Below are 27182 nucleotides of genomic sequence, written 5' to 3'. Positions count from 1 at the left end.
TTTCAGTTGTAATTCTGGTTTAATAATGTCAAAACATTTAAGACCATCTCAGTGTGGTCTTTTATTCCCATACTGCTGACGTCAGTGGAACACATTTATTTCCATGTTTGTTACGAGTCACTTATCACCAATAGTCCCTGTAAACATGTAAGAAATCAGCACCTTTAGATACACAAGAGGCAGAAACAGAGGTGGAGTGGTCAAACCCTCAGGGGAGAAGGAAGAACTCAAGGAGAAATCAGTTTGTATCAATGGAAATACGTGTTTAAAAAGGGCATAACCGCACATGGGATACCAATTTACATGAATAATTTAAAAAACAATCCTGTTTGACTGCACCCCAGCTAACAAAGAAAGGGGGAAAAAAAAAACAACATTCACTATCTGGTTAAGTAACAGCAAATTAGGAAAGCTTTCAATAAATTACAAAAATGCCTAACTGGTGTACACAGTCCAATACAAATAAATACAGACATCTTCACTCCAGCTCAAAGATCTTCTGAACATGATTCAAGCCAGTATTATTGCCTGCAGCCAAATACATCCTTATACACTGATTGCATTTCGTTTGCTTGGTTTTTCTTGAAACAAATACCATTAGGCTGCAGTTCAGCTCCTCAGATCTACAGGTTCTCTAGCTGCCCGGTTGCTTAGTTGACACAAAAATGGTATTAAGATGAAGAGCTCCCTGATTTCTGGTCTATTTGAAACCTCTTTTTGTTCATGCATCTAACAAAACTCAGTGTTGTATTTCCAGTCAGAGGAGATCGATGACGATAAAACTAGACAGTGTTGTATTAGCAAGTGAAGGCACTGCAAAGGTTGACACTGTTTTGCATCTCGACCTCGCGTCTGTAGCGACCTTGTGTACAAGCACACCAGGAAATGCATGCCTCTGTGCTATGGGCTCTTGCAAGATGGCATGCAAGAGTTTTAAAAAGTGACTTTGGTTTTTTTTTTTTTTTTTTTTTTTTTTTTTGTGAAACAGAAACGAAAAACCTTAACTGTGGTGTTGAACTGTAAGTGCACAGCGGGTTTCTGACTTGAGAAAGCAACCAGTTGAACTGTCAGATTTGGTCCAAAGTAACGAAGGAAAGCAAAAATACAAAAAACAGGATAAGTCCATCAGTAGCGGTGTGAAATGGTCATTATGAAAGAGTGTAGAAGATGGACTGGGACGTCCAACAGACGCATCCTTTTAAACCCCTTCTGCTGTAAACACCAGCGCGAATGTGAATGTTCAAGTTTGTATGGTACATGAATCCCAGAGAAGGCCTTTCCGTAGGAGGAACGCTCAGAGCAGAAGACAAGCGATAGAGAGAAAAAAGGGCTTTTTTAAAAATAAAAATAAAATAATAATAATAATTATTAAAAAAAAAAAAAAAAAAAATTCACAAAGATTCTGAAGACCCCGCTTCACCGCCCCCATTCCAAAAACAAAAGAAAAGCATCTCAGAAAACGGCTTGGAAATGCATGTAGGTGGGTGAGTTCCTGAAAGGCTTAAGGCATTTTGTTTAAGAGGTAGGTAGATGGCTTCACAGAATTTCCGATTCGCGTTCAATGCCCACATACTTGAGGGCATCAGCTTGGCTATATCTAAAGAAGGGGAAGGAAGGAGAGATAGGGTTTCAATGTTGACACATCATGAAAACACAAGAATCACAAGGCCCATTCCTTTAGTTTGGGACAAACATATAATGTGTTGAGTGACCTGTTCCTACCTGTAGTCAAAGAAAAGCTCTTCGCCCGTTTGTATCGCTCTCTTGGCAAATATGCCAATTCTGTGATCCCCATTTACCATCATGACTGCAAGAGAGAAGAAAACAACACATTACAACAAGATAATGCAAACTGTAACGTAAGACTGAAGAAAAACTAAAGGAAAAAAACAAGTGGACCGCTTGCCTTTTGCATAGCAATTGGGGTTAACCGAATGATTTGCAAATCTAATCTTGTTTCCCTTCCTGGTTGCGTCAACAACAAAATCTAAGTAGAGAGCAAAATAAAAGCACAATGGTGAGATTCCCACAGGAGACGTCAGGTTGTGGCATGTGGGTCTGGACCAGGATGCACTGGTTACCATTGTTCAGATTGAACAGGAAGCTGCACATGTACTTGTCGTAGACTTTTCCTCGGCGATCAGCCTCATCCTGGGAGATGATCTGGACAGACAGAGAACAGGTAACTGTGCCATAAGCACGCCATCATACACATCCCATAAGCACGCCATCATACACATCCCATAAGAACGACATCATACACATCTCATAAGCACGCAGGTCATACACATCCCATAAGAACGACATCATACACATCTCATAAGCACGCCATCATACACACATCCCATAAGATCCACCACACTAATCAAGCATGCCATCATACACACACAGCCCATAGAACACAACACACTAATCAAGCGTGGCTGATGAAGGACACACACTCACCTCTCCACAGTACTCCGAGATGAACTCGTTCTTCTGTACGGGCTCCTTAATGAAGATGCCCCAGCCAGCGACGTCAGACGGGGCCAACAAGAGGTGCTGCAGAGAGAAGACGCCACTTAATGGAGGAGGTTTCTGCTGGACGCCACTGAACGGAGGAGGTTTCTGCTGGACGCCACTGAACGGAGGAGGTTTCTGCTGGACTGCACTGAACAGAGGAGGTTTCTGCTGGACTGCAGGTGTAGCAGTGTGTTTATATGCCAGACACAGTGTGCCCTCTCTCTGGATGCTGTAGTGTGTGTGTGTGTGTGTGTGTGTGTGTGTGTGTGTCCGCTGACCCACCTTCTTAGCCTCTCTCTGGATGCTGTAGTGCAGGGGTCACCAAATGGCGGACCGCGGTCCGAGTCCAGACCCTGACGTGATCCTATCCGGACCCGGACCATTAATATCCTAATTTAGATTTTCACGTAAGATTTCAAAGCTGCGCTAAATGTTTAGTTAGTTAGGATAACAGCATTTACTTCAGGAACCATAATTTCGCTGCTACTCAGACAGTGAAATCTGTGAATTCTGATAAAGTCGAGTCAGTGAGTAAAGTAGCCTATTATGGAGAAGACCACGGGGCAATACCACGCAAAACTGTCATGTCCGTAACGCCAACTAAATATGGATGTGATTTGCGCGGAATTGCCCTGGACCTCTTCTACATATTCTGAGACAGGCGATCCACCACAATCTAGTTAAGCTTACATGCTGCATTCACTGCCCAACAACGTGATGTTCCTGGGTTTCCAGTAGGGGTGTAAAGATTAACCGATACGTATCGGTATCCGTTTTTAACGTGTAAGATACGGCTACATCGATACGTAAAGCCCCGTATCGGAAAAAAACTGAAAGGAACCGGTCGTTATATCGATTTACTTGTTATGAATCGGTGCACAACCTTTTCTGCTCGCTCATACGCTCATTTACGTTCCAAGCACCGCATTCACCCCACTTCTGGTTTTAAAACTATACGTGGCATGGAATTGTGGGTAATGCAGTTCGTTTTTGGTTACATTCATTGCCCAAAGTTGTTAAATGACCTCATTACCCATACATCTATTACAATTTAAGCATGTGACAACTTGCACTCGGTCGCTTTTGTTTTTCGAAATCCAGCGCGAAATTAAGAATTTACAGCATTCCTATAGCCTGGGTGTTCCCATGCTGCCTTGCGCGCGATTTGATTCACGCTGCTAAGGCAGCCTGGAGCCCATGGAGCAAATTTTCGCCTGAGATAGGGAACCAATCACAGAACAGGTGGGAAAGCAAGACGATGATGAGCTATGCACAGACGCATTTGATAGACATCCGTGGCACCCAATAAAGCGATATCTGGGCATTTTTTTCAAATACGAGAAAATGAACGTTTGGTTCCCAGACCACGTCTCATTGAGAAGTTGTGGCGCTAGCCAGGCTAGCATTCCTAAACAGCAACATCTGTAGAGTAGCCTTACCTTTGATGAAGGGATTTCCTTAATGTTAAATAATAATTTGGCCCTTGCTGCTAAAAGCGATGCATAAATTATTAGCCAATGATTTTGTTCATATTCACTCAGACTTGTGGCATTTTATAGCCTAGAAATCTAGGCACCCTAAGCGTGCAAATTAATTTGCTCAGCCTGTATACATTTCAATGATATAGGATGGCCCGCCAGGCTAGGCATTTTAGGTTTCTGCATTAGGTCTACTGTTGGAACAAAATAAGCCCTGAGAGTTAATTGATTTGTAGGCCTATTTTATTCTTGTAGAGTAGGCTAGGCCTATATGAGAAAAGGCCAAGTGTGTCTTAAGCACTGTTTTATTTTATTTCGGTATTGTCTTACCTCAACAAGGCTACAGCTCCATGAAAACAATCAGATATAAAATCTGTAAAGTCTATAAAAATGTATTTTTATGTTGTATTTGGCTGCGGTGTTTGACTGAAATGTAGACTATTTTTTTTTTCCATTTCAATACAGTATATGAAACAAACCTCAGTTTAGATAATCATATTCACAAATTTTGTTGCCTAATTGACAACCATGATAATTGACAATATAAAATGAATGTGCACCTTGAGCAAATTATAAAAAATCTTTCAGAATGCTTTCCATTCTTGAACTGCATCGAATTGCACACCCCTAGTTTCCAGGATTTCGGGTCAACATAAAAAAAAAAAAATTAAACTGGCTGATTAATGGGTTCAAGGAACTCTGGAAGCTCTGGAATATCCATCCTTGTCTCAGCTCAAATTTTATTTTAAGTTCACGTTAAGATCTTAAAAATAGCCAAGGCTACTCAGTTTTTCTTCCCAATTACTCGATCTTGTCTTATTTCAAATGTTGCCTTTTAGGCTACTTATTTTATGGTACACACACACACACACACACACACACACACACACACACACACACACACACACTAAACACGCGCGTTAAATATTATGATGCGGAAATTTTCCATAACTGGACTTCGCTGAAGATTAATTGAATACCCCTGCTGTAGTGTGTGTGTGTGGGTGGTGTGTGTGTCGGCTGACCCACCTTCTTGGCCCCCCTCTGGATGCTGCAGTTCTTGCAGGAGACGTTCTTGCTGTCCCAGTGGTCGGCGGCGCCGCAGGTCAGACAGAGGTCAGGGTCACACTCGCGCACGGCCAGATAGCACGGACACTGCTTGGTGTTGCACTGGGCCTTGCAGCGGCACCCGGGGAAGCGGTTCTGACCTGCACGATCCACACACACACACACACACAACACACACACCTTTAGAGAAGCACATCTCACACAACAGAATACTTTAACAACATTCCTAGTATAGCTCTCTAACACCTCTAAAGACTCAACATGGCAGTAAAGTCCCTCCTAAAAAGCTGGCGCTCTGCCAATTCAAAAGACTGTCCACAGATTTGACACATGTGTAGGTCCTGCCTATAGCACTTTTGGATGGCTAATGTTTCATCATCAGCTTTCTGAGAGGAAGAGACGACAAGGCACGTGAAGCGGTCATCTGTCGCCACCACCACACAACATCCAGGCGCCACACTCACACTCGGAGCTGCACTGGCAGAATTTCTCGCAGAAGTTCTGTGCGGTGACGCAGGGGCAGGAGCTGTCGCAGGGCTGGCGAGGGTGGTCGCACGGCTGGTAGTTATACACGTGGTTGGACGAGCCATCTGGAGGAGCGGACCCAAAAGAAGAAAACTTTAATGTCACAATACTCTACAACGCAAATAATACAATCACAAACATTCCTCCATTTCAAAATATGTACCAACGCTAGTGCACATGTTAGTATGAATGTGTATTAAAAAGGTCTTAAGGCATCAAGAAACAAAGTTTACAAAGTGCAAGATATGATCTGGACAAACCTTTCTTCAGTTGGATTTTTCGACAGTGCGTGGCCCACAACCTGAAAGCATGGACACAAACGAATGATTAGAGAGCAGGCGAGCCTGTTGGAGGCTACATCGCTGACCCTAGTTCTCTCCGCTACGCACACGGCCCTGTCCACTCCGCTACACAGACCAATACCTGTGCTTCCTCTTCTTCTTCCTGGGAGGGGTGTCCTCGTCTTCCGCAGGAGCAGGGATGATACTCGACTCCTTCACACGGAACTCGTACACCTGTGACACAAATGGAAAACACTGAATCCCCTCCACCTGTGACACAAATGAAAAACACTATGAATCCCCTCCACAGGTGATGAAATGTGTGGAAATAAGCAGCTGTGGAGAGGAGCGTGTAGCTGCCAGCTTCCACACAGGTTCACACAGGGCCGCTCTGCTTTACTCGGGTTCACACAGGGCCGCTCTGCTTTACTCAAAGGTTGCATCCTTTCTGCTCTGCATTACACCCTGGTTTTTTGATGACACTGATAAAAGTTCCCACCAGTATCTTAAATACACTGAACTACTGAAAGAGATGCCAGGCCTTCATTCATTCTAATGGGATCTGGTTTTAAAATGTCAGAAATCCCCTTCATTAGATGCTTTTAGCCATTTTTTTTAATAGGGACAATACAGGGCATATGGACATAGGCTAAGGTCAAACCCTCATATTACACAGTTCCTTATACAGGGCTTATGGGCATATGCTAGTGTCCAACCCTTATATTACACAGTTCCTTATACAGGGCATATGGGACCATGTCTCCATAGGGCTCCTGTACATGTTGGCTGACCCCTCATAACACCTTGAGCCTATCAGTGGCCAAACTGGCAGTGACCGATGAGATGCAACCGCTCCCTTATGAGCATTGCTGATATTAGCAGGCTACCTAGCTTATTAACGAATGAATCTCCACGTTATCGTCTCTAATGCATTGCTGATATTAGCAGGCTACCTAGTTTATTAACGAATTAATCTCCATGTTAGAGTCTCTAATGCATTGCTGATATTAGCAGGCTACCTAGCTTATTAACAGTGAATCTCCACGTTAGTCTCTAATGCATTGCTGATATTAGCAGACTACCTAGTTTATTAACAAATGAATCACCACGTTATCGTCTCTAATGCATTGCTGATATTAGCAGGCTACTTAGTTTATTAACGAATGAATTTTCATTGTTATCATTTGTAATAACAGTATGTACTGATATCTAAAAATTAGGCCCCCAGGTTGAAAAATGCTGGAGATTAACCCCAAAGGTTTGGCCATCTCTGATCGCAGAAGAACACTGGATTTAGCAACGTAATCTATTCACCCGATCAACAATGACCAACATATCTTGAATGGCACCAGAGCATTGAAACCATTTCCACGTCTATTCACACAGACTAACACACGAAACTCACGACTTACACTCAGTGTTATTTAACAACTATTTAACATGTTTCTACACTGTCTGTACTAATTGAGCTACGTATGTGTTATAATTTTCGGTTTCCCATATGAAACTCAGTAGTAGTGGCATGATGGAATATGACTCTCTATCCGGATCTATCCAGTGTTCTAGTGATGCGTGTTAGCAGAGCTGAGTGCCATGATGGAATATGACGCTCAATCCAGTGTTCTAGTGATGCGTGGCAGAGCTGAGTGGGGAGTGTGAGGTCAGCTGACCTGTCTGCAGGTCTTGGTGCCGATGAGGCGTGCGATGGCGCAGTAGTTGTCGTAGTAGGTGCCGATGAGCACCCTGAAGAGGGAGGCCTCAGCGCCACTCCAGTCTACACTCTCCGGCTCCGCGCTCAGCTTCAGCTTCACCGGCGTCTGGCACCGCGAGTTCGCCTCTGGGGAACAACACACGTCAACATGACAACAACAACAACGATACATCTCCAGTTCACCTCTGGGGGCCCATCAACAAGCTATATCCCCAGGCGACAGCAACAATGTTGACAATTCTAATGACAACATGACTATAATATCACAACGTCACCATGACAACCAAGGACATTTTTTTGTGCAACAACATGCATAGACCTACACAACAAGCTAATATTGAGTGATTCACTGGTGTTCAGTCATAAGTACTAATAGTCGACGTTGGGAAGGTTTTAAATAGCCATGACCCTGGGAATATTTGGAAATGACCGTGGGAGTATTTGGAGGTTATGAGAAGTGGGTCAGTTGTCAGGTGACCACCAGCCTCATTCTGTGGTCTCCTGATGGGGAGCCAATGATCCTCTACTGGGAAGGAGCTAAATCAATAGTCACTAGACCCCCTGCTGTGTGCACCCAAGCACACTAAACTCCCAACGGAGCTTCAAATTCTCAGATAACAACAGTCACATTTGACCCAATATCCAACTAGAACAATCCTGCTGTCTGTACTGCCTCAATAGACATCCAACTAGAGCAATCCTGCTGTCTGAACCTCCTCTCAGTACACATCCAACTAGAGCAATCCTGCCGTCTGTACTGCCTCAATAGTAGGGTTGCAAAGGGGCGGAAAATTTCGGGAAATTTTACCATGGGAAGTTAAGCTGGGGAATTTTGGAAATATTCCAAATTGGAAACTTTAATGGAATTAAAGGTAATTATGGGAATTTATGGTAATTAACTGTAAATGTTGGGTAATTCATACAAACTGTTTCATATATAAACAAACATTTTGTTTCGTAATAAGCAATTTGATTTGAATGTTTGTATTTTTGCTTAGCTTAGCATACAAAGTTAACTAGCATGCTAACGGAAATCCCATTCTCTGCCTATTGTTTACTAGCATGCTAAACTAGCAACACTGAACTGCCCACCACACCACTCAACAACAAAATCCGATTTGTTGGAACCTTTTTTTCCCCATGCACATGAACTCTTGAATTCCTTTATGTCTAGCCTATGCTGATTGCTGTGTGCATGTGACTGACTGATGTGCAGGGTACAAATTCGACTGAAATTGCATTAAATCAGGTTGTTTTAACTAATATTATGCTCTAGATGGGGTTTTGTCCACTACATTTAAGTTCCCTGTTATAGACTAACTTTCCATATTAAAAATTCCCAGTTTATTCCCATTAATTCCCGTTTATTCCTGTTAATTCCCATATATTCCCGTTAATTCCCATGGAAAGTTTCCAACTTTGAAAATTCCCGGAATTTTGCAACCCTACTCAATAGACATCCAACTAGAGCAATCCTGCTGTCTGTACCTCCTCTCAGTACACATCCAACTAGAGCAATCCTGCTGTCTGTACTGCCTCAATTGCCTCAAACAACACCAACTGTCAGGTAGCAGCCTCTGCCTCAACTCCACCACATATTGTTTTTTTGAACATATTTTTTCAAATTACATACACCAAAGGTTCACTTTGCCATCAAGGTATTAATATACAAAAAAAAAACAGCTTTTTAAAGAGCCCTTATTGATATTGACCAAACCACAAAAGAAAGATATATCACAAGCACGGTGATGGTATTGTCTGGTGGCTCTACAGGAAGTTTGGTGGGCCTACAGGAAGTCACTACCTGAAGAGCTGGTGGTCTCATCCTTCTTGTCATCATCATCTTTGTCGTTGGAGTCGGGCCCGTCGGTGCCACCCTCGCGGTCACTGTCCGTGTCCTTGGTGTCGGTGCTGACTGTGGGGGTGCTGGGCCGGCTGCTGCTGTTAGGCTGCCGCCCCCGGCGACGGCCGACCGGCCGCTTAGACGGCGTCTTTGCCCGTTCTGGCACTGGGCCAACAGGGTACTCACGCACCACGCTGTCCTAAAGAGGGAGAACGGCACAGTTTCACATTAAAAGGGACAATGTGCAATTCTTAGGTGTTTTTGTTACCAAAGATTGAACATAGTATTCATAAACACAGGTTGATTAGCGTCTTAACCAACAAAAGCTTAGCATGAGTCCTTTACAAAGACCAGTGAAGCCGACCTCATAGAGTTCGCCATGTTATGCCGTTATGCTGTATTGATACAGTGGCGGGGGAAAAAATAAATAATAAAAAAAAATACTCCACATTTTTATTCACATTTAAGTGTCAGCATAACGAGAAAAAGTAAAACTTACTTAAAAACCTTACGTAAAACCATGTTACTCATCCTACAGTCAAAATTCAAGTTATGTTTTAAACCTATTAGAGGTCGCTACACAAGAAATAAATGCTAGGCTAAGCTAACCTGGGCTTGGAACCCTTCCGTAATCTCTCTAAGCACAACGCCGTTTAAAAGAGACATCACATGTGAGGAGCTTCTTTACCTGAGCCAGGTACATGTAGCAGTCAACACCACAGGGTTTACTGTCCACCAGGTTCTCCATGTTCTTGCGCTTGTACGTGTTTGGGGTGGCATGGAAAGCTGGGAGATCATGAGGCAGAGAGACAAAGTCAAAATCCTCATCTTAAGCTTATCCATAAACAGTGGAAAAACATCACACTATGAATGAACTATGAATGACTATGAATATTAACACCAAACTAAAATCAAGTGGGAAGGAATGGATGAGAGGGGTCACACACACTCACGGTGGAGGAAACAGTCATATTTGAAGCAGCGCCGGCAGAAGAGTGTGTGGAAGGAGTGCAGACTCTGCTCGCGCTGCACAGACTTGGCGTTTGGTCCGTCGATGTTGGGTGTGCACTCGGGCGGCAGCGCTCCAGGAAGCTGCTGTTCCGTCAGCTCTTTATACCTGCAGCACAGACGAGACGAGACGAGACGAGGAGAGGAGATGAGCGGGGGGGTTGTGCACACAGCTCAGCTGCTCGACCGCCAACCACAGCATACTTCCACTTCATACAAACAAACAAACACTCAAAACACACTTGCGTGTGTGCGTGCGTGTGCACACTGATAGCATCAACAAGACTGCTTTTTTACAGAAGACTTTTTGGAAGATAGGGGCTAGATCAGTGCAAAAAGGATGTGGTGATCAGCTGTCAGCAGCAGCGCAAAGACCACAACAACTCTTACTTCTCTTTCAGCTCCTCAGGGGAGCCTTTGTCAGGGAACATGGAGGAAATTGCCTCAAAAATCTTATCCGAGGGGAACTTCTTAGAGCAGTCGTTCGGTCTACCTGTGACGCAAACAACAAGCAACAATTCAGCATGGCAGCATTAAACACAAACAAACAAAAATCAATTCATCAAAGCAAGAGCAGTGTGATGCAGTGCTACTGAGATTTCCACAGGTTGGTCTAACCCAACTCACTCTCAGAGTTGCCCTGCTGGTCCTTGTGGGATTCGTCCGTGTCATACTTTCCATCACAGTTGTCCACCTTCTCTAGTTTAAAGTCCTGGTGGTCATCTTCCTCATCATCATCCTCATAGTCGCTGTACTGATTGAGTGCGCTGACCAGCTCCACAAAGATCTCATCGTTTATGAAGCCACACTCTACAAGAAAAAGAATCAAAAAGCTCATTGTTTACACGGTCACACACTTAAAAGAAAAAAGAAGCAAAGTTAAAGTCCTGGGGCAGGTTGCACCAACAGGGCTTAGCCTGGTCTTAAGCTTCGCCGGTCTTAACTCAGCGTTCTAAGTCCGACCTCATAGACGCGCCAGTTGCACCATCTAGGCTTAAGCCTTCCTCTTGCTATAGATTGGGCGTAAATCTTACGCTTATTCAGTACCAGACGTAAGTCAAAATGTAAGCACTTCACAGTCGTTTCTACAGTGCAAGCTACACTGCTAACAGTCTCATGCTTGTTTGTAGCAAGCTAGCACTCATGTTAGCTAGACACTTGACTAGCCCAGCCAGGCAATAGTTTAAACTGGCTTTGTCGGCATCACACATAGAAACCTTTGCTAACAACTTATTGTACATTATTAAGATAATCATACACTTGGAAACACTTCAAAAGGATGTAACAAATCCACAAACTAAAGATTTGTCACTTTTAAAATGAACTAGAAGCTGAAACAATGAGCAATGAATTGTTATTGACTTTGTTTTCCAATGTTGCTTTGTATTTAAATCATGTCATGCTGCCCCTTTATGAAACACACAAGTTGTAGGCTGGGGAGGGGGGTTGGTCTGATAGACGGACCAATGAAGAGAGACTGACAAGGTTTTGAATGGGAGATCGCCACAGGTTAAGGGAGAAAGCGGGGAGTAAATGGAGACAGGTAACCTGGGAAGACGTGGTTACCTTTTCCAATCGTGTTTATGGGAGACAGGTTACCTGGGAAGACGCGGTTACCTTTTCCAATCGTGGTTATGGGATTACTATTTTTGTTGGACAACGTGGACTGTTTTTTGGAGCGCATTCAGAACCGCGATCATCCTTTTCACTTTATATGGATTAAACGCGTCGGACTGGGCATTTTCCCTGAATATCGTTAACTTCTCAAACAAGGCTGCGGTGAGGCAAAGACTTTCTTTTTTTTTTTCTTTTCTGAAGCAGGCGGAAGCCGCACATGGACTGAGATTGTAAGAGACTGATTATTATTTGTTCTTCGTTGAACTGGGCCTAAATTGTTTGTTGTGATTGTTTGTCGGGGTGCAGGGACCAAGCCGGCTGTGTGTTTTTGACTGAAAGGGAGAGATTTGTTAAATGTTTATGGTGTTCATACACGGTGAATGAAAATATTGGGGTTTTTGTATTCATTCAATCATCGATTGAGAAGTGCTAGGTGTTTGTGCGCCGCCATGCGCAACATATGTTGATAAAGGAACCGCAAATCCGATTGAGCGTTATGTAACAAAACCTTATCATAAAGGACGAGGGGAACATTACAAGGATATTATGCATCTAGCCCATCCTGTAGCCTAATACGTTGGTGTACCTAAAATAAACTAGGTTAACATTATATGTGCTAGAAATAATTGCCTACCCAGCATTAACGTGGTTGGTTGAATAACGTTATTTTATGATTGTATTCTGTATTCCAATGGGGTATTAGCTCTTTCAGTCTGTAGGCTATACCATACTGTAAAGACATAGCCTATGTAAACTTTTTCACCTGTAATAAGGTGTAGATCAGTGTTTCTCAAGCTTTTTTTCTGGGGACCCACTTTTTAAAAATGACAGACTATCGCGACCCAACTCGTGACCGTGGTAGTTAACAAACTAGATCAGTGGTTCTCAAACTTTCTTTCATTCCCCACTTTGATCAAGGGGGCATTCTCGAGCCCCACCTGTCCCTCATCGCTCTAAGAAAGTGGTAGGTCAAGCTTAAAATTGTCAAATTTATTAAAATAATGACAAGTTCTAAATACATCATCTTCAACAGAGTTAAAATCAGCTGGTGCTGCAGATAATAAATAAATACATAACACATATTTCTGTTTTCCAGCAACATATTAGGAAGCATAGGCCATTTTACAGCATTGTACAATATATTCAATGAAATACCAACATGCTGCATTAAATGGATTCATAATCCAGTCATACAGAGCACTGCTGGTTGGGAAATATTTTTGAAATAAACTTTGCAGGGATGTGATGTAGACCTACTGTTTAATACATGGGATCACAAGAGTGCCTCCCAATCAGACGTTTCAGCGATTTCACTCAGAAATCTCAAAGGCATAATACGGTCGCGATCGAGACGCCTGTCCCATACTCAAGTTTTTTTGGTGAATGCAGTAATCTTATTTGCTAGGTGAGGTAGGTGCTTGTCTTTGCCTTGTAACTGGACATTTAACTCAAATGTATCGCGAAGATATATCAAATATATCGCTAAGATAGGCCAGCTTCGTCAAGAAATGTTCATTAGTGAACGTGCTTGCAGATTCAAACATGCGCTCTTCCTCCAAGAAGAGGCGACTCAAGAGCTCAAAACACACGCGACAGCACTTTACCTCGGGAAAGCCACCTTGCCTCGCTGTGAAACAGTACAGCCTTTTGGTCAGCTACCATCTCTTCGCAAAGTGCAAAGAATAGACGCGCTTTTAAGGGCCGGGTTTTGATGATCACACAGTGCGTCCATTGCGCATCGGGTGCTACCTGGGCCCAGGCTACAGATAAAAATAAAATAACTCCTGTTTTTCATGTCAGTTCGCGCCCCACCTGGCATGTCTCCGCGACCCCAGTTTGAGAAACGCTGGTGTAGATAATGTAGTGTCCTAACAGTCATTTAACATTAACGTTAGTGTTCTGCCATAGTCTAACTTAGGTAGCCTACATGTTTCCATTGTGGTCTTATCTCTAAAAAGATAAAGCAACACATATTGCATGTCCTTTGCTTATTCCATACCAAGACGGCACAAATATATGTTAACTTTATTTATTAGTGCGCAACTTCTAAGCATTATAACAGAATCTCACACATTCACCACCAGTCACTTTTACTGCCGTTTCCTCCAAAGGGGGGCACGGTCGCCCTAACAGACGGCAAAGAATCTTTGCAACAGACCAATGAGCAGGGCTCCAGAGTGCGACCAATTTGGTCGCATATGCGACCTAATTTTTCAAAAGTGCGACTAAAAAAAAAAAAAAAAATCGGAAAACGACCGTGCTCGGTAATTCAGCTATTCGAGAGAGGAAAAAGTGTCCGCGATTGAAACTCTACCTTTGGTTCAATAACAGACACATATTTGGCCAATATCGGTTTAAACAAAATCACAGATAGTGAAGGGCGGACCTCCCTCTGATTGGCCGCGGGCCCAGTGCCTGTGTGTAAATTTGAAAATGCGCGGTGCTGCAGAGAGAGAGAGAGAGAGAGAGAGAGGTCAGAGACCCGTCAGATAAACAGAGTGGATGTAGTTGCATTACAGTGTGGTCACATAGGCCGACATAAATGTCCCCTCTCCCCACTGCCTTTCGATGGCTGGCAGCAGCAAACCGATCAGACGAGCCCGAGATGATGATCAAGTTTATCGTTGCCTACGATAGGCCTAGTGAAACTTCCCTTCACCAAGTTCAGTCCGAAATAATTATTCACCAGAAAAATAGCTTGACGTAAACCCGACGCATACAGGAATGCCACTTGCGCCCAAATTTATAGGAGTCATTGCAGATGAAAAGACGCCTTAAAATTGCTAACAATGCATACAAGGCCTTCCCAAAACGACAGCCATACAGATATCGCCAAAAGGAGTAAGGCCATTGACCGCAGAAAGTTACATGCAGGGAGTAACCCGGTTTTCAACAGCAATATTCGCTTTGGCGCCGCGAAGAAGTTGTGTAAACTCATTCTGATGGCATCAATCAATTTAATCCGGTATTTGGCGCAAACCGAATATCGCTGCTACATTTAAAGCCCGAATATTCCCTGCATGTATAACTGTGGTCATTGTGTACGTGAATTGAATGGACACATTTAGATCGAGCATGGCAAGTCATTGCAATAGCCTATAATAATAGGCCTACCATTTTGTTACTGCATTACCCATAGTGATGTTCCTATTGAAAATGTAAAAATACTAAAATGAAAAAGTAAATTGCATTGTGGGGCTGTCAAATGATTATTGCAATCATTGCAAAATCACATAAAAATCCCCCAGGCTACTTGGAACATCTCTTTAAATTGTGCTCAAATACATTTCTATAGAAGATGCTAGCATGGCGAGCTTGTTTAGCCAAGGCCTAAAGATCATGAAGGATAGTATGTAAGACATTGAGCCATGAGATGTGCAGTTTGAAGCCCTTAAAAGACGTGCACTGTTAATTGACTCACTGATATTTGTATTTAATTCATCTTGAGATGTTTTAAGTTTAAGTTAAGAAGTTTAAATTTCAGCTCAGTGAAGCACTTAAAGCACCAACACTTCATTAAGTTACTTTTCTTGTAGAACTGTAAATCATAAGTCATAGGACAACCTATATAGGACAGTAATTAAGAAAAAAAGTGATCCTGCTGCGGTGTTAAATGCGATGTGGTTGAAAATTTGGGTGCACCTAACTTTTGTGCTGGTGCACCCAAGAAAAAAAGTTAGGCGCACCAGTGCAAAAGGTTAGTCTGGAGCCCTGCAATGAGGGGCCCCAAAAATAATCGATAATGATAAACGGACGTGTCCGTATTCGCGGTAATTACTCTGAAGGTAGCCCTCCAAATCAAGCACATCGCACTGCTCTACAGTGACATCTGGTGGAGCGAGGTCCCCCTTGTCTTTTCTTCATAAAGTGTAACAAAATGTAACAAATTCCAACGGACGAGAGAAAGACTGAGATCGAGTTTGAGAAAGATGAAGCGCTCACATCCAAGCAAAAAAAAAAAAATAAAACATTCAGTTATTAAATGAAGCCTTGCCAAAAGTAAGTGATTTTTTTAGTAAGCAATTGGAGAATTTCATTACCAGCACTCTATCTCTCCTGCCTAATGAAGTGGATAGAATTGAGGATGGGGAGGACAAGGTAGGCTAGGATCAAGCTTCTCTGTTCATATGGCTACCTAGCAGTTAGACAGTGGGCCAGGTAACTAGCAATACCTAGCAATGCAGTGGCAGTATCTGTTTATTCACTATTAAGGAGGAGGACGAGGACAGTGAGGCAGCAGGAAACCAGGCGACTGTCGCTGCTTACAGCTGTGCTGATGAGGAAGAGGTGGAGGACAGAGTAACATTATGTGCAGCTAAGGAGGGGACAGGCAGAGATCAGGCTGCTGAAGGAAGAGTAGACGAGCCGCGTAATGTTACACTGGTAGACGGCTCAAACCCCTACAGTACCGATCCTGGTGTATTTTCAACGAAAACTGGGGAATGGGGAGTCTGTGGCCAGAGAGTGGCTTTGCTACTCTCCATCTCAGGGCAGTGTGTTTTGTTTTGCCTGTAAACTGTTTCAAAGAAACGGAAAATCCCCGTTTGCAAGCACGGGTTTTTGTGACTGGAAGCATGCAATTGAACGCATAGCAGAACACGAAAACTGTGGCCTCCACAGACAAGCCATGGTCACGTAGGTCACCCAGGCATCTAACAGTGGCACTGTAGACTCACAGCAACAATTTGATGAGGAGTGCGTGTACTGGAGGCAGGTTCTTCAGAGAGTTGTCACTGTAACAAGGCTTTTAAAAGAGTGTGGACTTGTTCTGAGGGGACACACAAGCACATTTCGAGATGCAGGAATTGGTAACTAGGTGGGTAGTATGGAGCTTATAGCTGAATTCGACCCTTTCCTTAAAACACATATAGAAACACATAAAAATGCAGTTGAAGTCCCTCATATTTGTCGATTCACATGTGTGAGGAGTTTATAGAGCTAATGGGAGAAAAAGTCCTCCCTGAAATTGTCACTCGTATAACGGATGCAAAATACTTTTCTATTAGCGTGGACTCCACTCCTGATGTCACCCACATTGACCAACTCACGTTTATCATGCGTTGTGTGTCCCCAGAGGGAGATATTGAAGAACGTGTTTTAACATTTTTGCCCATCACTGCCCACACAGGCGAATCCCTGTTCAACTCTGTATTGAGCGTGTTACAAAACCTGGACATTGACATTAAAAACTGTCGCGGGCAATGCTGCGACAACGCAAGCAATAAGTCGGGTACATACAAAGGGTTGCAGTTCCGTATCAAGGAAATAAACCCACTGGCAGAGTGGATACCATGTGCCGTGCACACGCCAAACTTGGTCGGGATCAATAGCGCAAACTGTTGCGACAAAACACACATTTTTCCGTTTTGTTCAGTTACTTTTCAACTTCTTCTCCAAGTCAACGTCACGCTGGCAGGTTGTCACTGCTGGTTTACAGGCTAATGAAAAGGGCCGCACTCTGAAATCACTTTAAGATACAAGATGGTCAGCTCACTCAAGGCGCCACCAAAACCGATACGTATCGGTATCCGCTTTTAACCTGTAAGATACGGCTACATCGATACGTGAAGCCCCGTATCGGAATAAAACTGAAATGAACCGGTCGTTATATCGATTTACTTTTTACAAATCGGTTCACAACCTTTTCTGCTCGCTCAGACTCTCATTTACGTTCCAAACAGCGCGTTCATCCCACTTCCGGTTTTGAAACTACAGGTGGCACGGATTTGTGGGTAATGCAGTTCGTTTTTGGCTACATTCATTGCCCAAAGTTGTCAAAGGATCACATTACCCATACGTCTACTGCAATTTAAGCACGTGACAACTCACACTCGGTCGTTGTTTCAAAATCCAGCAAGAAATTAAACACAGCAACGATAGTCTGTAGAGTAGCCTTATGTTTGATGAAGGGATTTCCTTAATGTTAAATAATAATTTGGCCCTTGCTGCTAAAACGATGCACAAATTATTAGCCAATTATTTTGTTCATATTCACCCAGACTTGTGGCATTATAGGTTTCTGTATATTAGGTCTACCGTTGGAACAAAATAAGCCCAGAGAGTTCATTGATATGTAGGCCTATTTTATTCTTGTAGGCTATATGAGAAAAGGCCAAGAGTGTCTTAAGCAGGGTTTTATTTTATTTCGGTATTGTCTCACCTCAACAAGGCTACAGCTCCTTGAAAACAATCAGATATAACTCCATAAAATCTATAAAGTATTTTTATGTTGTATTTGGCTGCTGTGTTTGACTCAAATGTAGACTATTCTTTTTTCATTTCAATACAGTATATGATACAAACCTCAGTTTAGATAATAATATTCACACATTTTTTTTTGCCTAATTGACAACCATGACCATGATAATATAAAATTAATGTGCACCTTGAGAAAATGATAAAGAATCTTTCAGAATCCTTTCCATTCTTGAACTGCATCGAATCGCACCGAATCGTTTTTTATGAACATGCATCTTTTCTTGTATCGAATCGTGTCCATGTAGCTAGATGCGAATCGTATCGTCTTTTACATGAGAGATTCACACCCCTAGTATCCAGCAATCTTTACGGGTCATCGCTGATGATACGTCAGACCTTAACACAAAATGAGGCTAAAACACTGATTAAAAAAAAAAATGGACAAGCTGGAAACAGCGTTTCTTTGCGATATGTGGAATGAAATTCTCCTGTGCTTCCACAAAGTAAGAGTTGCTCAACAGGCAATTAACCTTGACTTGTGCAATGCTTCAGGACTGGTCCGGTCACTGAGAGAATATGTTGCGGGGTTACGCGATCAATTTGATCGTTTTGAAACTGCAGCCTCAAAGATGTCTCTAACAGTGCCAGATGTCTACAAAGCAGACACACAACGGATACAAATACGGAAGAAACAGGCCGACGAGTCATCTGTGCCAGATTGCCATTTGCCAGGCCAACGCAAGTTTTCTGTGTGTGTTTATAATGTTGTAATTGACAGGCTGGTGGCGGAGCTGGACAGGAGGTACCAGGCATACAACAGCGCAGTGGAGAGCTTTGGCTTTTTAAGCACATTTCTGACAACGTTCTCACATGACCTCCATTTCTCATCGAGACTCCATTGATCTGGAGGTAGACTTTGTAGAGAAAGCTCAGTTAGGAAGACCTGGAGAAAGCACTTCTGATAGCCTTGGCCTAAGTGAAATTAATTACATATGAGATGTATTTTTATATAAGTATGATTGCAAGATATGAATAAAAACACATCACTGTTCATGATAGATTCCCGAAATGAATACATATTTTACAACCAGCACTGTTGATTATGGATTTCTATAAAAAATAGTTTAAGACGTGTTTTTTCAGCTATAGTAGCCTCAAACTATAGCTTAAACCTGGAATTATCCAGAATGCTAATGACATTTTGTTTGAAATACATATACACCCTAGCCTGACGCAATCATACTCAATTCTAGTCAGAATATGAGTCTGATACTGCTCCATTGGGACGTAATAATGGGGCATGTTTCAACCGATACAGGGGGGGAATGCCTCTGCACTCAATTGGATATACCTAACCAATCAGAGCAACGAAAAAGCTTACAGTGAGGTGTAAGAAGAAAACACACGAACCATCCTTCGTCTCCACAAATGCCTTAACATTGTTTTCAGGTCTTTTGTAAAAGTTAGTGCCGTCAATAACTCCTAGCCTACAACACTCATTAGCGAAATCTAAGAGATCCGTAGTAGACCTAGGGTAGGCTATTAGGAAAAAACTGATAGCCTACATCCCCTCCGATTTTAAAAATAATTCTGTTGAACACGGATATGCTACATACATGTTAAACAACTGGGAAAGGCTGTCGCAAATCCCTCGAACAGGTGGTCAATCATTTCAAACGAACGAGGGAACATGTCGCAATGCAACAGCGCTGTTTTCCCTTGATGACAGTGAAACCACGAGTTTTCCCACATCAACTTTGGCCAAAGTTTCAGAAATAATCGTTTTCAGTGATAAAACCTTATTAAATAATATGCATTTTCCATATGGGGTCTTAAAAGCCATGTATCCTTCTAGCCACAGCGTTTTTGTTTCAAACATAAGCCTAATCTAAGCGTACTCAGATGACGGATAGACCAGGCGCTTGTTGCTCACTTGTCCATCATCGTAAAGCCCGATTTGATTGGTCCGCCCGATCTAGGGCAAGCATACTTGCTCCACAATGGAGCAATGCCAGACCGAACTTCCCGACCTCAAATGTTGTGGGCGGGACTAAGTTCAGAATGGCACCCAGGCTATATACACCCTCTAATGTTGATAAATGTGTAGGCTATAAAAAGTTTAATACAAGGCTTATCTGGCTTATAGCCTCAGGCTATTTTAAGCATGTTTGTTCTGTCCATTTCCATATGTAGCTTACCCTTCCGTTTGAAATTCAATAAATGGTAGAGAGCCAAAGATCACCGTCGATTTTAAATGTTTTATTTTATTTTAACCAAAACATATTCAAACTGGTTCAAACATGCAGACTACAGCCTTTTCCATGAGATTTTCGCTGTATGGTTGTAGCGAATAGAACAAGTGTATCATAGGTAGCGAATGGAAGCTACACTATGAGGTGATGGTTGGGGGGGGGATTCAAAAACCTTCATAGCCCAGGGGCCTCAGGTGGTGTTAAGGCGCCCCTGTCCGTAGGCATTCACATGAACACGCCTCGCTAAGACCGGGCGTAAATAAGCCTAGGCAGTTCAGTTGGTGCAACAGACATAAGTCCAATTCTTAAGACTGGTCTTAACAAAGACCAACTTAGCAGTTAGGACCAGACGTAGCAAAGACCAGATGGTGCAACCAGCCCCGGGGCTGTGAAGAGGAACTCCTCTGTAGAACTCCTTGTCAACAACTGCACAACGGTGACTAGTTGAATGTTGAAATGTTAACCTACACCTACCTCTGTCTCCGTGGACTTTGCCATCATAGTTCTTTATGAGCTCTTCAATGAAGGTCCCGTCTTGGTCCAGGATTTCATCTCCCATGTAAGGGATGTTATGCAAAACAGTTTCATCCTCCACCTACAAAACCAGAGAGCATCGTGCTTCATGTGTCTACACCATACACAATGTCTTTAACCGCTCTAATGAGATCGCACTTGTTCAGAAGTATGCTTTGTTGATCGCAGTGGCATTAACAAACATGTGACAGTGCGTTAACGTTACCATGAAGTTCTGCTGGAGGGGGGACCAGGAGTACATGACTGGCACAGAGGCCACAGCGTTCAGCGTCTTCAGAGGAATGACTTGCCTGGAGAACTCGGAAAACCCGCTATCCACAGTGCACTGCCGGTTGAACACAAATTACATTGATTTACCATTATGGTACACTGGTAACATCATAACACAGCTCCCCGAGGAGAAACCATAAGATGATATGTGGGCTGTCAAAGAGGAAGAGGCAGAACGCAGGCGAACAAAGACAACGTCAAGCGGCATTAAGATTTATCAGTGATAAAAGCAAGGGCTGCAAGGGGAGACACTGAGCAGGCAGAGTGTCAATGCAATCCATCACCTAACAGCACAACCAAACAGCACAACTAGAGTCAATGCAACCAATCACCTGACCGCACAACCAAACTAGTGATAGAATCCCGGCTGGTTTTCAATATGGTTTTAGTGCAATATACATTCACAAACAAGGAAATGGTATTGTTGACTTTAGTCAGCTAGCTTTCCCACCCAAATGAACTATAAGATGAATTACAGACAGAAGCACTCGGAGTGGCGTAGTACACTTTAGAATAGCCAGGCTTGTGGACCATGATGCCGCACAATTCATCTACATCTGGGCTCTGTGTGTGTGTGTGTGTGTGTGTGTGTGTGTGTGTGTGTGTGTGTGTGTGTGTGTGTGTGTGTGTGTGTGTGTGTGTGTGTTGGGGGGGGGGGGGGATTAATAGAGCGGGCAGAAAACTGCAGTACTGACCTCTCTGGTCCCCCGTAAGGAGCTTACAGATGTCATAATGTGCACAGGCTGGATCCGCCTGGTCTTCCACTCCTGGTTCAGAACGTCCGTGCGCTCCATGATCTTCTGCCTATTGGAATTGAACATGCTCTACACAAGAAAGACCACATGCACAGGTTAGAGCACATATCCATTAGAGTGCACTCCATGATCTTCTGCCTATTGGAATTGAACATGCTCTACACAAGAAAGACCACATGCCCAGGTTAGAGCACATATCCATTAGAGAGGGAGTAGACTGCTTATTCTACTCTTAGCTCATACGTATGATCAACACAGAATAGGGCTGGGATAAACGATTATTTTTTAAACGATTAATCTAGCGATTATTTTTTTCGATGCATCGATTAATCTAACGATTCTTTTTGTCAGTCCGATTCGATTTCGATTCGATTATCGATTATCTCCCCATTAATTGACTAATAGCAATTTATACATGTTGATTTATATATCTGAACATATGCATAAAACATGAATTCCTTAACATTGCAATATATGTTTATTGCTCTTAAAATTCCAAAATAAAAAGACTATACAAGTGCAAAGTAATGCATTCTTAGTCAGAGGTAGCATTCAATAAAGTTCAGTAGTGTATAGGTCTAATTGAGTGTCACGTTAAGACGTTCGTTCCCTTGCAATTGTAACACTAATGCAGTTAAAAAGCAGCTGATGTATGGATGCAATTCATAACGTAGATAGATAGATACTTTATTGATCCCCTGGGGAAATTCAAGAACTAACATAGTTAGTTCAAATAACAGTTTGTACTTCTCCTTGGGACAAGCACTTTTGAGTATTGGAAAACACTTTTCCATTTACATCGGGATTTTGCAAACATTCAGTGTCTGAGTCAATAAAATGAGCCCCGAGTAACGAAATTGACAAGCAGCTGTAAGTAAGCATGCTAAACTCAACATCCAAACAGTATTCTAACGTTAGCTTTGAGATACTGCTTGATTGCATAACTAAGTTTAGTCTCCTCAATGTACTAAGACCTTAGCAGAGTTAACTTGACTTCAGCAGTTTTGAACAAATTTGCACAGCATGGTCATGATGCTAAGCGGATTTAATAGCAATTTAACCAGCCGTGTTCTATGTAATGCTTCTATGTGGCAACAACAATCCTTCAACAATCGTGAATATTTTGTGTTAAATGCACATGCAGAGGAGGGGCAGCAGGCTCGTTATGAGAGAGAGCGGATGGGGCAGGGAAAGGCTGCGTGTGTAAAAAGTGCAGCTCAAAGGATTTTATCTTAAATCTTTAATTTAAATAGTACAACATAGAACATCAATGTGTGACGGCCGGTTTTGTGGCGCCCCACCACAGTCAACAGATGGGAAACACTGAAGGTGTAAAATTCAAAATATTTGGCAGCACACGTTTTGGGTCTGACAAATCGACGCGCATATTTTGCGTCAACGTAATCGATTACGTCGACGCGTTGTCCCAGCCCTAACACAGAATACTCAAACACGGTATCGTGGTGGCGCTGTGGCGCAAGCGACTGCAGCATCCATACCCCCATTTGGGTCCAAGCACGCATTAGAACCCAGGTTCAATCGACCGCAGCATCCACAGGGCTTGAAATTCATTTTTCAAAATGGGAGGGAATTCCCCCCCTTCAGTGCTTCCCACAGGGAGGATTAATAAAGTTGGGGGAGGGGGGGGGCATACATTTTACAAACAGAAATCGCATTTTCCTTATTACAGGCGTCAATGAGATAACAACACTTAACATAGTCTTTAATTAGGTTGATTTTTACATTTTCTAATAGTGTTTGTGACAACACATGTAATGATACATTTGATGATGCTTGATCGCTGTTTTGGCATGAAGCATCTTTCATGTAATGAATGCGCACTCTAGAAAGTGAAATTAGCCGAGGCCTACTTTGCGCTCTGTGCACGTCCGCAATCGATTACGTTCCTCAAATGGAGAACACATTCATGTTCCCTCGGGTCTCATGGCCACTCTATGTAATCCTTCTGTGTTTGCAAAATTCCTGACAGTTCCTGATCGCTAAACTTTTCTTTTCCTTTCCTGTCGGTTAGCAGTTGATGTAGAAGCATCTAGTATAATTTGACTTCAGCAGTGACAGCTGCTCAGCGAGACAGAGAAAGAGACAGACAGAGAGAGAGAGAGAGAGAGAGAGAGAGAGAGAGAGAGAGAGCGCAAGCACATGTTCTGTGTGCATGTGTGCGTGTTTGCATGGGGTTATGTTCGTTCAAGTCAGAAGTTGGTCTGTCCAGGATTGCGCTATACCCGCAATCCTGCGCTGAAATTCAAGCTCTGATCCATACCCCATTTGGGTCCAAGTACCCACTAGAACTCCAGTTTCAGTCCCTGATCCATACCCCATTTGGGTCCAAGTACCCACTAGAACTCCAGTTTAAGTCTGACCCATACCCCATTTGGGTCCAAGTACCCACTAGAACTCCAGTTTAAGTCTGACCCATGGCCGTTTCCCGCTCCCACCCCATCTCTCTCCCACTCGTTCCGGTCACTCTTCATTGTCCTTTCTAAATCAAGCCAAAAAGCCCCAAAATATCCTGTTTTAAACAACTGCTGTGCTCCCACGCATCTTTAGTGCGCTACAGGACACCTAAAAGACGGGTTGGTCTTGTGTACTCACCTTGATCTCGTCGGCCCTCCTAAAGCGCTTCAGCTGCCGTAGGCGCATGTACTCTGACTTCACCCGTTTCCTCCAGCACACAGGGCGCTTCTCAGATCTCTTCCCGGTCAGGCCCATCACTACCCTGCAACATCACACAGGAGATCACAAGTGGAAAACTTATTGGATAACATGGATGACATTTTTAAGCAACAGAAAGAAATGAGTGATGTGTACTCTAAATCTCAAGCAAACAGGAATATTTACTCTATTGTAACCACAGTTTGGGGGACAAGGGTGTGTGGGGGTCAAGAGTGGCACTGAACTGAGGCTGTTGCTGGTTCAAAACTAACCACTAAATGCCAAAGCTACTGCACAGTCACCAGTGCAATAGGCGACTGGTTTACTATAGAAATGACTGGTATAGAAATGGTTATTTGTACAATACACACGTGTTTCATTTCCTGTTGTGTAGGAGGATGAGAGGCAAGACACATCACAGTATCATTGTTAGATCTTGAAACATCCCCAAGTTCCTTTGTCACCACTATTAAAATACAAGTTCGATAGACTATATGATGCAAATCAACTGATAGACACTTCTTAGAACTGTTGAATTAAAATAAATACTGTGTTAACAGCAAGCATGTGTGCTGGGGAAATTACAAGCAGACACAGAGGAACTTGGTATTGATGTAGCGCCCCTACCGTCAAACAAGGGGCTTTTCCACATTGCAAAGCTAGATAGCCTAGGCAGCATAACAATCAAAACATAGCTACACCAAACGATCATGCACATATCTGTAGTTGTGAGGTTATTTGAAAATAATTGTGATTCAGTCATAGATTCAAGAGAGCGTCGCTGTAGAGAGCAAGCTTCCCTAAATAACTGCCTTTCTTGTCTGTCAAACCGCTAGCCAGCGAGGTAACTAAACTGAACATTACCCTCTCGGAATGTTTTGTTCTAGTGATCAACGTTAGTTAGTAGACGGTTCCTTGAAAATGTAACGTGAAATTCGTTTGATAAGCCTAAGCAAGACATCTTTAAACGAATGTTCATATAAATGTTGTAATTATTGTGTCTAACCAAAAAAAGGCATCAGCTGTAATGCAATGTATCTGAGCTCTTTGAGGACCTGTTGTCTCGAATCTATCATTTTCTGACTATTTTCTGCTAGCGGTAGGCCAAATGTTCAAGTTTTAAGAACAAATTTCGACTAATATCCATCAACTAACCGACTACCTAAGGTTAGAAGACACACGTTTTGGTAAAAGAGTATCTGATGACTGAGGATACAAAGATAACGTTAGTGACGTTAATTGATCTACCAAGTCTGATCTTTTTGTTCCATCGTTGAGGTTTACGTTGCTCGACAATGGCGCAACGTTAATGTTAGCGTTGAAGAACTTATCTGGCCAAGTCACAAGCCAACCGATTTTTGTCACGTTAACAGTCATTTGGCTTGCCGTTTGGATCTCTGGCAGAATAATTGACGTTAACCGTCTAAGTATCTGGTTAATTACAGACCAGCGAAGTAAGTCAACCACGCTAGCTAACTAACTTAATAATCTATCTGAAATGACAATTGAAGTGTCAATTTGGCTACCACAGATACATGCTAACATAACCAACCTCTCTAGGTTAGTTAAAGAAAACTGCAAACTGGCAGATAAGTGTGTAACATTAATAATGACCATTTCCATTCCACAATCACAACAATGAACACTACTACAACCGGGTAGCATTGTGGCTTGTATTGTCTTAGGAAATGGCTACTGTTACAGAAGAATCTATGGAGAATTCATGTTAGCGAGCTATCATATCGTACTAAGTTAACTTCACGCTAACGTTAGCAAACGCTATCCATGTTAAACCCGCGTGACAATTAGTGGGTGACAAGTCAACTGTCGCTAACTTTGTCTACTGTCTGACACAATCCACCTAACGTCAGCATATGTAACTTTCGTTACCCGCTTACCGACCAAGTTGGAGCCAAGCAATAACTGTGTCTTCTCAGTCAAACTGCCAGATTCATAATACAATGATAGCCAACCGAGCCCTCCCGGTATCTCAATTTGAAAGTGTTAGCAGAAGCTAAGTGCTATCCTGCTAACATCTCATTAAACACAATAACGCAAACCAACAGCTACGCTGAAACTGACAGTTGCAACAAAATACTGTATTCTCCCGGGTTTTCTTACCTGCAGGCGGGGTCTACTCCACATTCAAAGAAATAACCTGAGATCTGTGTCTAAACCCGCCAGTTCGAGATTAGTGGCTAGCCGACAGAGCTAGCAAAAAGGGGGGTCGTTTCACCTCCGCGCGTCCGCGACAGCCAATACCGGCGAGCTTAACTCAATACACAAAACAAATTGTTATGTTTGTTCTGGAATGCGTGTTGTTAGTTATTCTACTGTTATAAAAATATTACTCGGTCAGAGTGTATAGAATATTTCATGTGCTCTCTCTGATTATGCTCAATATCAATATTTCCGTTTGAATAACTATTCCAACCTTCTATCGCCGTCTCTTTCACTCAGAATTCGC

At 42.8% G+C, this 27182-nt stretch overlaps 1 protein-coding gene across 5 annotated transcripts; it reads right to left on the bottom strand.

Moving 5' to 3' along the window:
* Positions 1-27182, bottom strand: ezh2 (enhancer of zeste 2 polycomb repressive complex 2 subunit). 5 transcript variants are annotated; one of them, XM_048266210.1, is made up of 20 exons: positions 26837-27182; positions 24656-24779; positions 21983-22111; positions 21223-21342; positions 20958-21078; positions 11044-11226; positions 10807-10909; positions 10356-10525; positions 10097-10194; positions 9370-9607; positions 7525-7691; positions 5997-6088; positions 5834-5874; positions 5513-5638; positions 5010-5188; positions 2446-2541; positions 2082-2163; positions 1907-1987; positions 1723-1807; positions 1-1597 (listed from the first exon to the last, which is right to left on the bottom strand). In XM_048266210.1, exons 2-20 carry the CDS (start codon positions 24770-24772, stop codon positions 1537-1539), a joined length of 2289 nt encoding a protein of 762 aa, XP_048122167.1. In that variant the 5' UTR covers positions 24773-24779; positions 26837-27182; the 3' UTR covers positions 1-1536. The 5 variants fall into 5 exon arrangements, with proteins under 5 accessions (XP_048122167.1, XP_048122170.1, XP_048122171.1 ...); XM_048266213.1 differs by having other exon boundaries at positions 10362-10525; XM_048266214.1 differs by having other exon boundaries at positions 11095-11226.

This window comes from Alosa alosa, chromosome 16 (genome assembly GCF_017589495.1).
Source record: "Alosa alosa isolate M-15738 ecotype Scorff River chromosome 16, AALO_Geno_1.1, whole genome shotgun sequence".
NCBI lineage: Eukaryota > Metazoa > Chordata > Actinopteri > Clupeiformes > Clupeidae > Alosa > Alosa alosa.
This window is presented reverse-complemented; position numbering and strand designations above follow the sequence as displayed.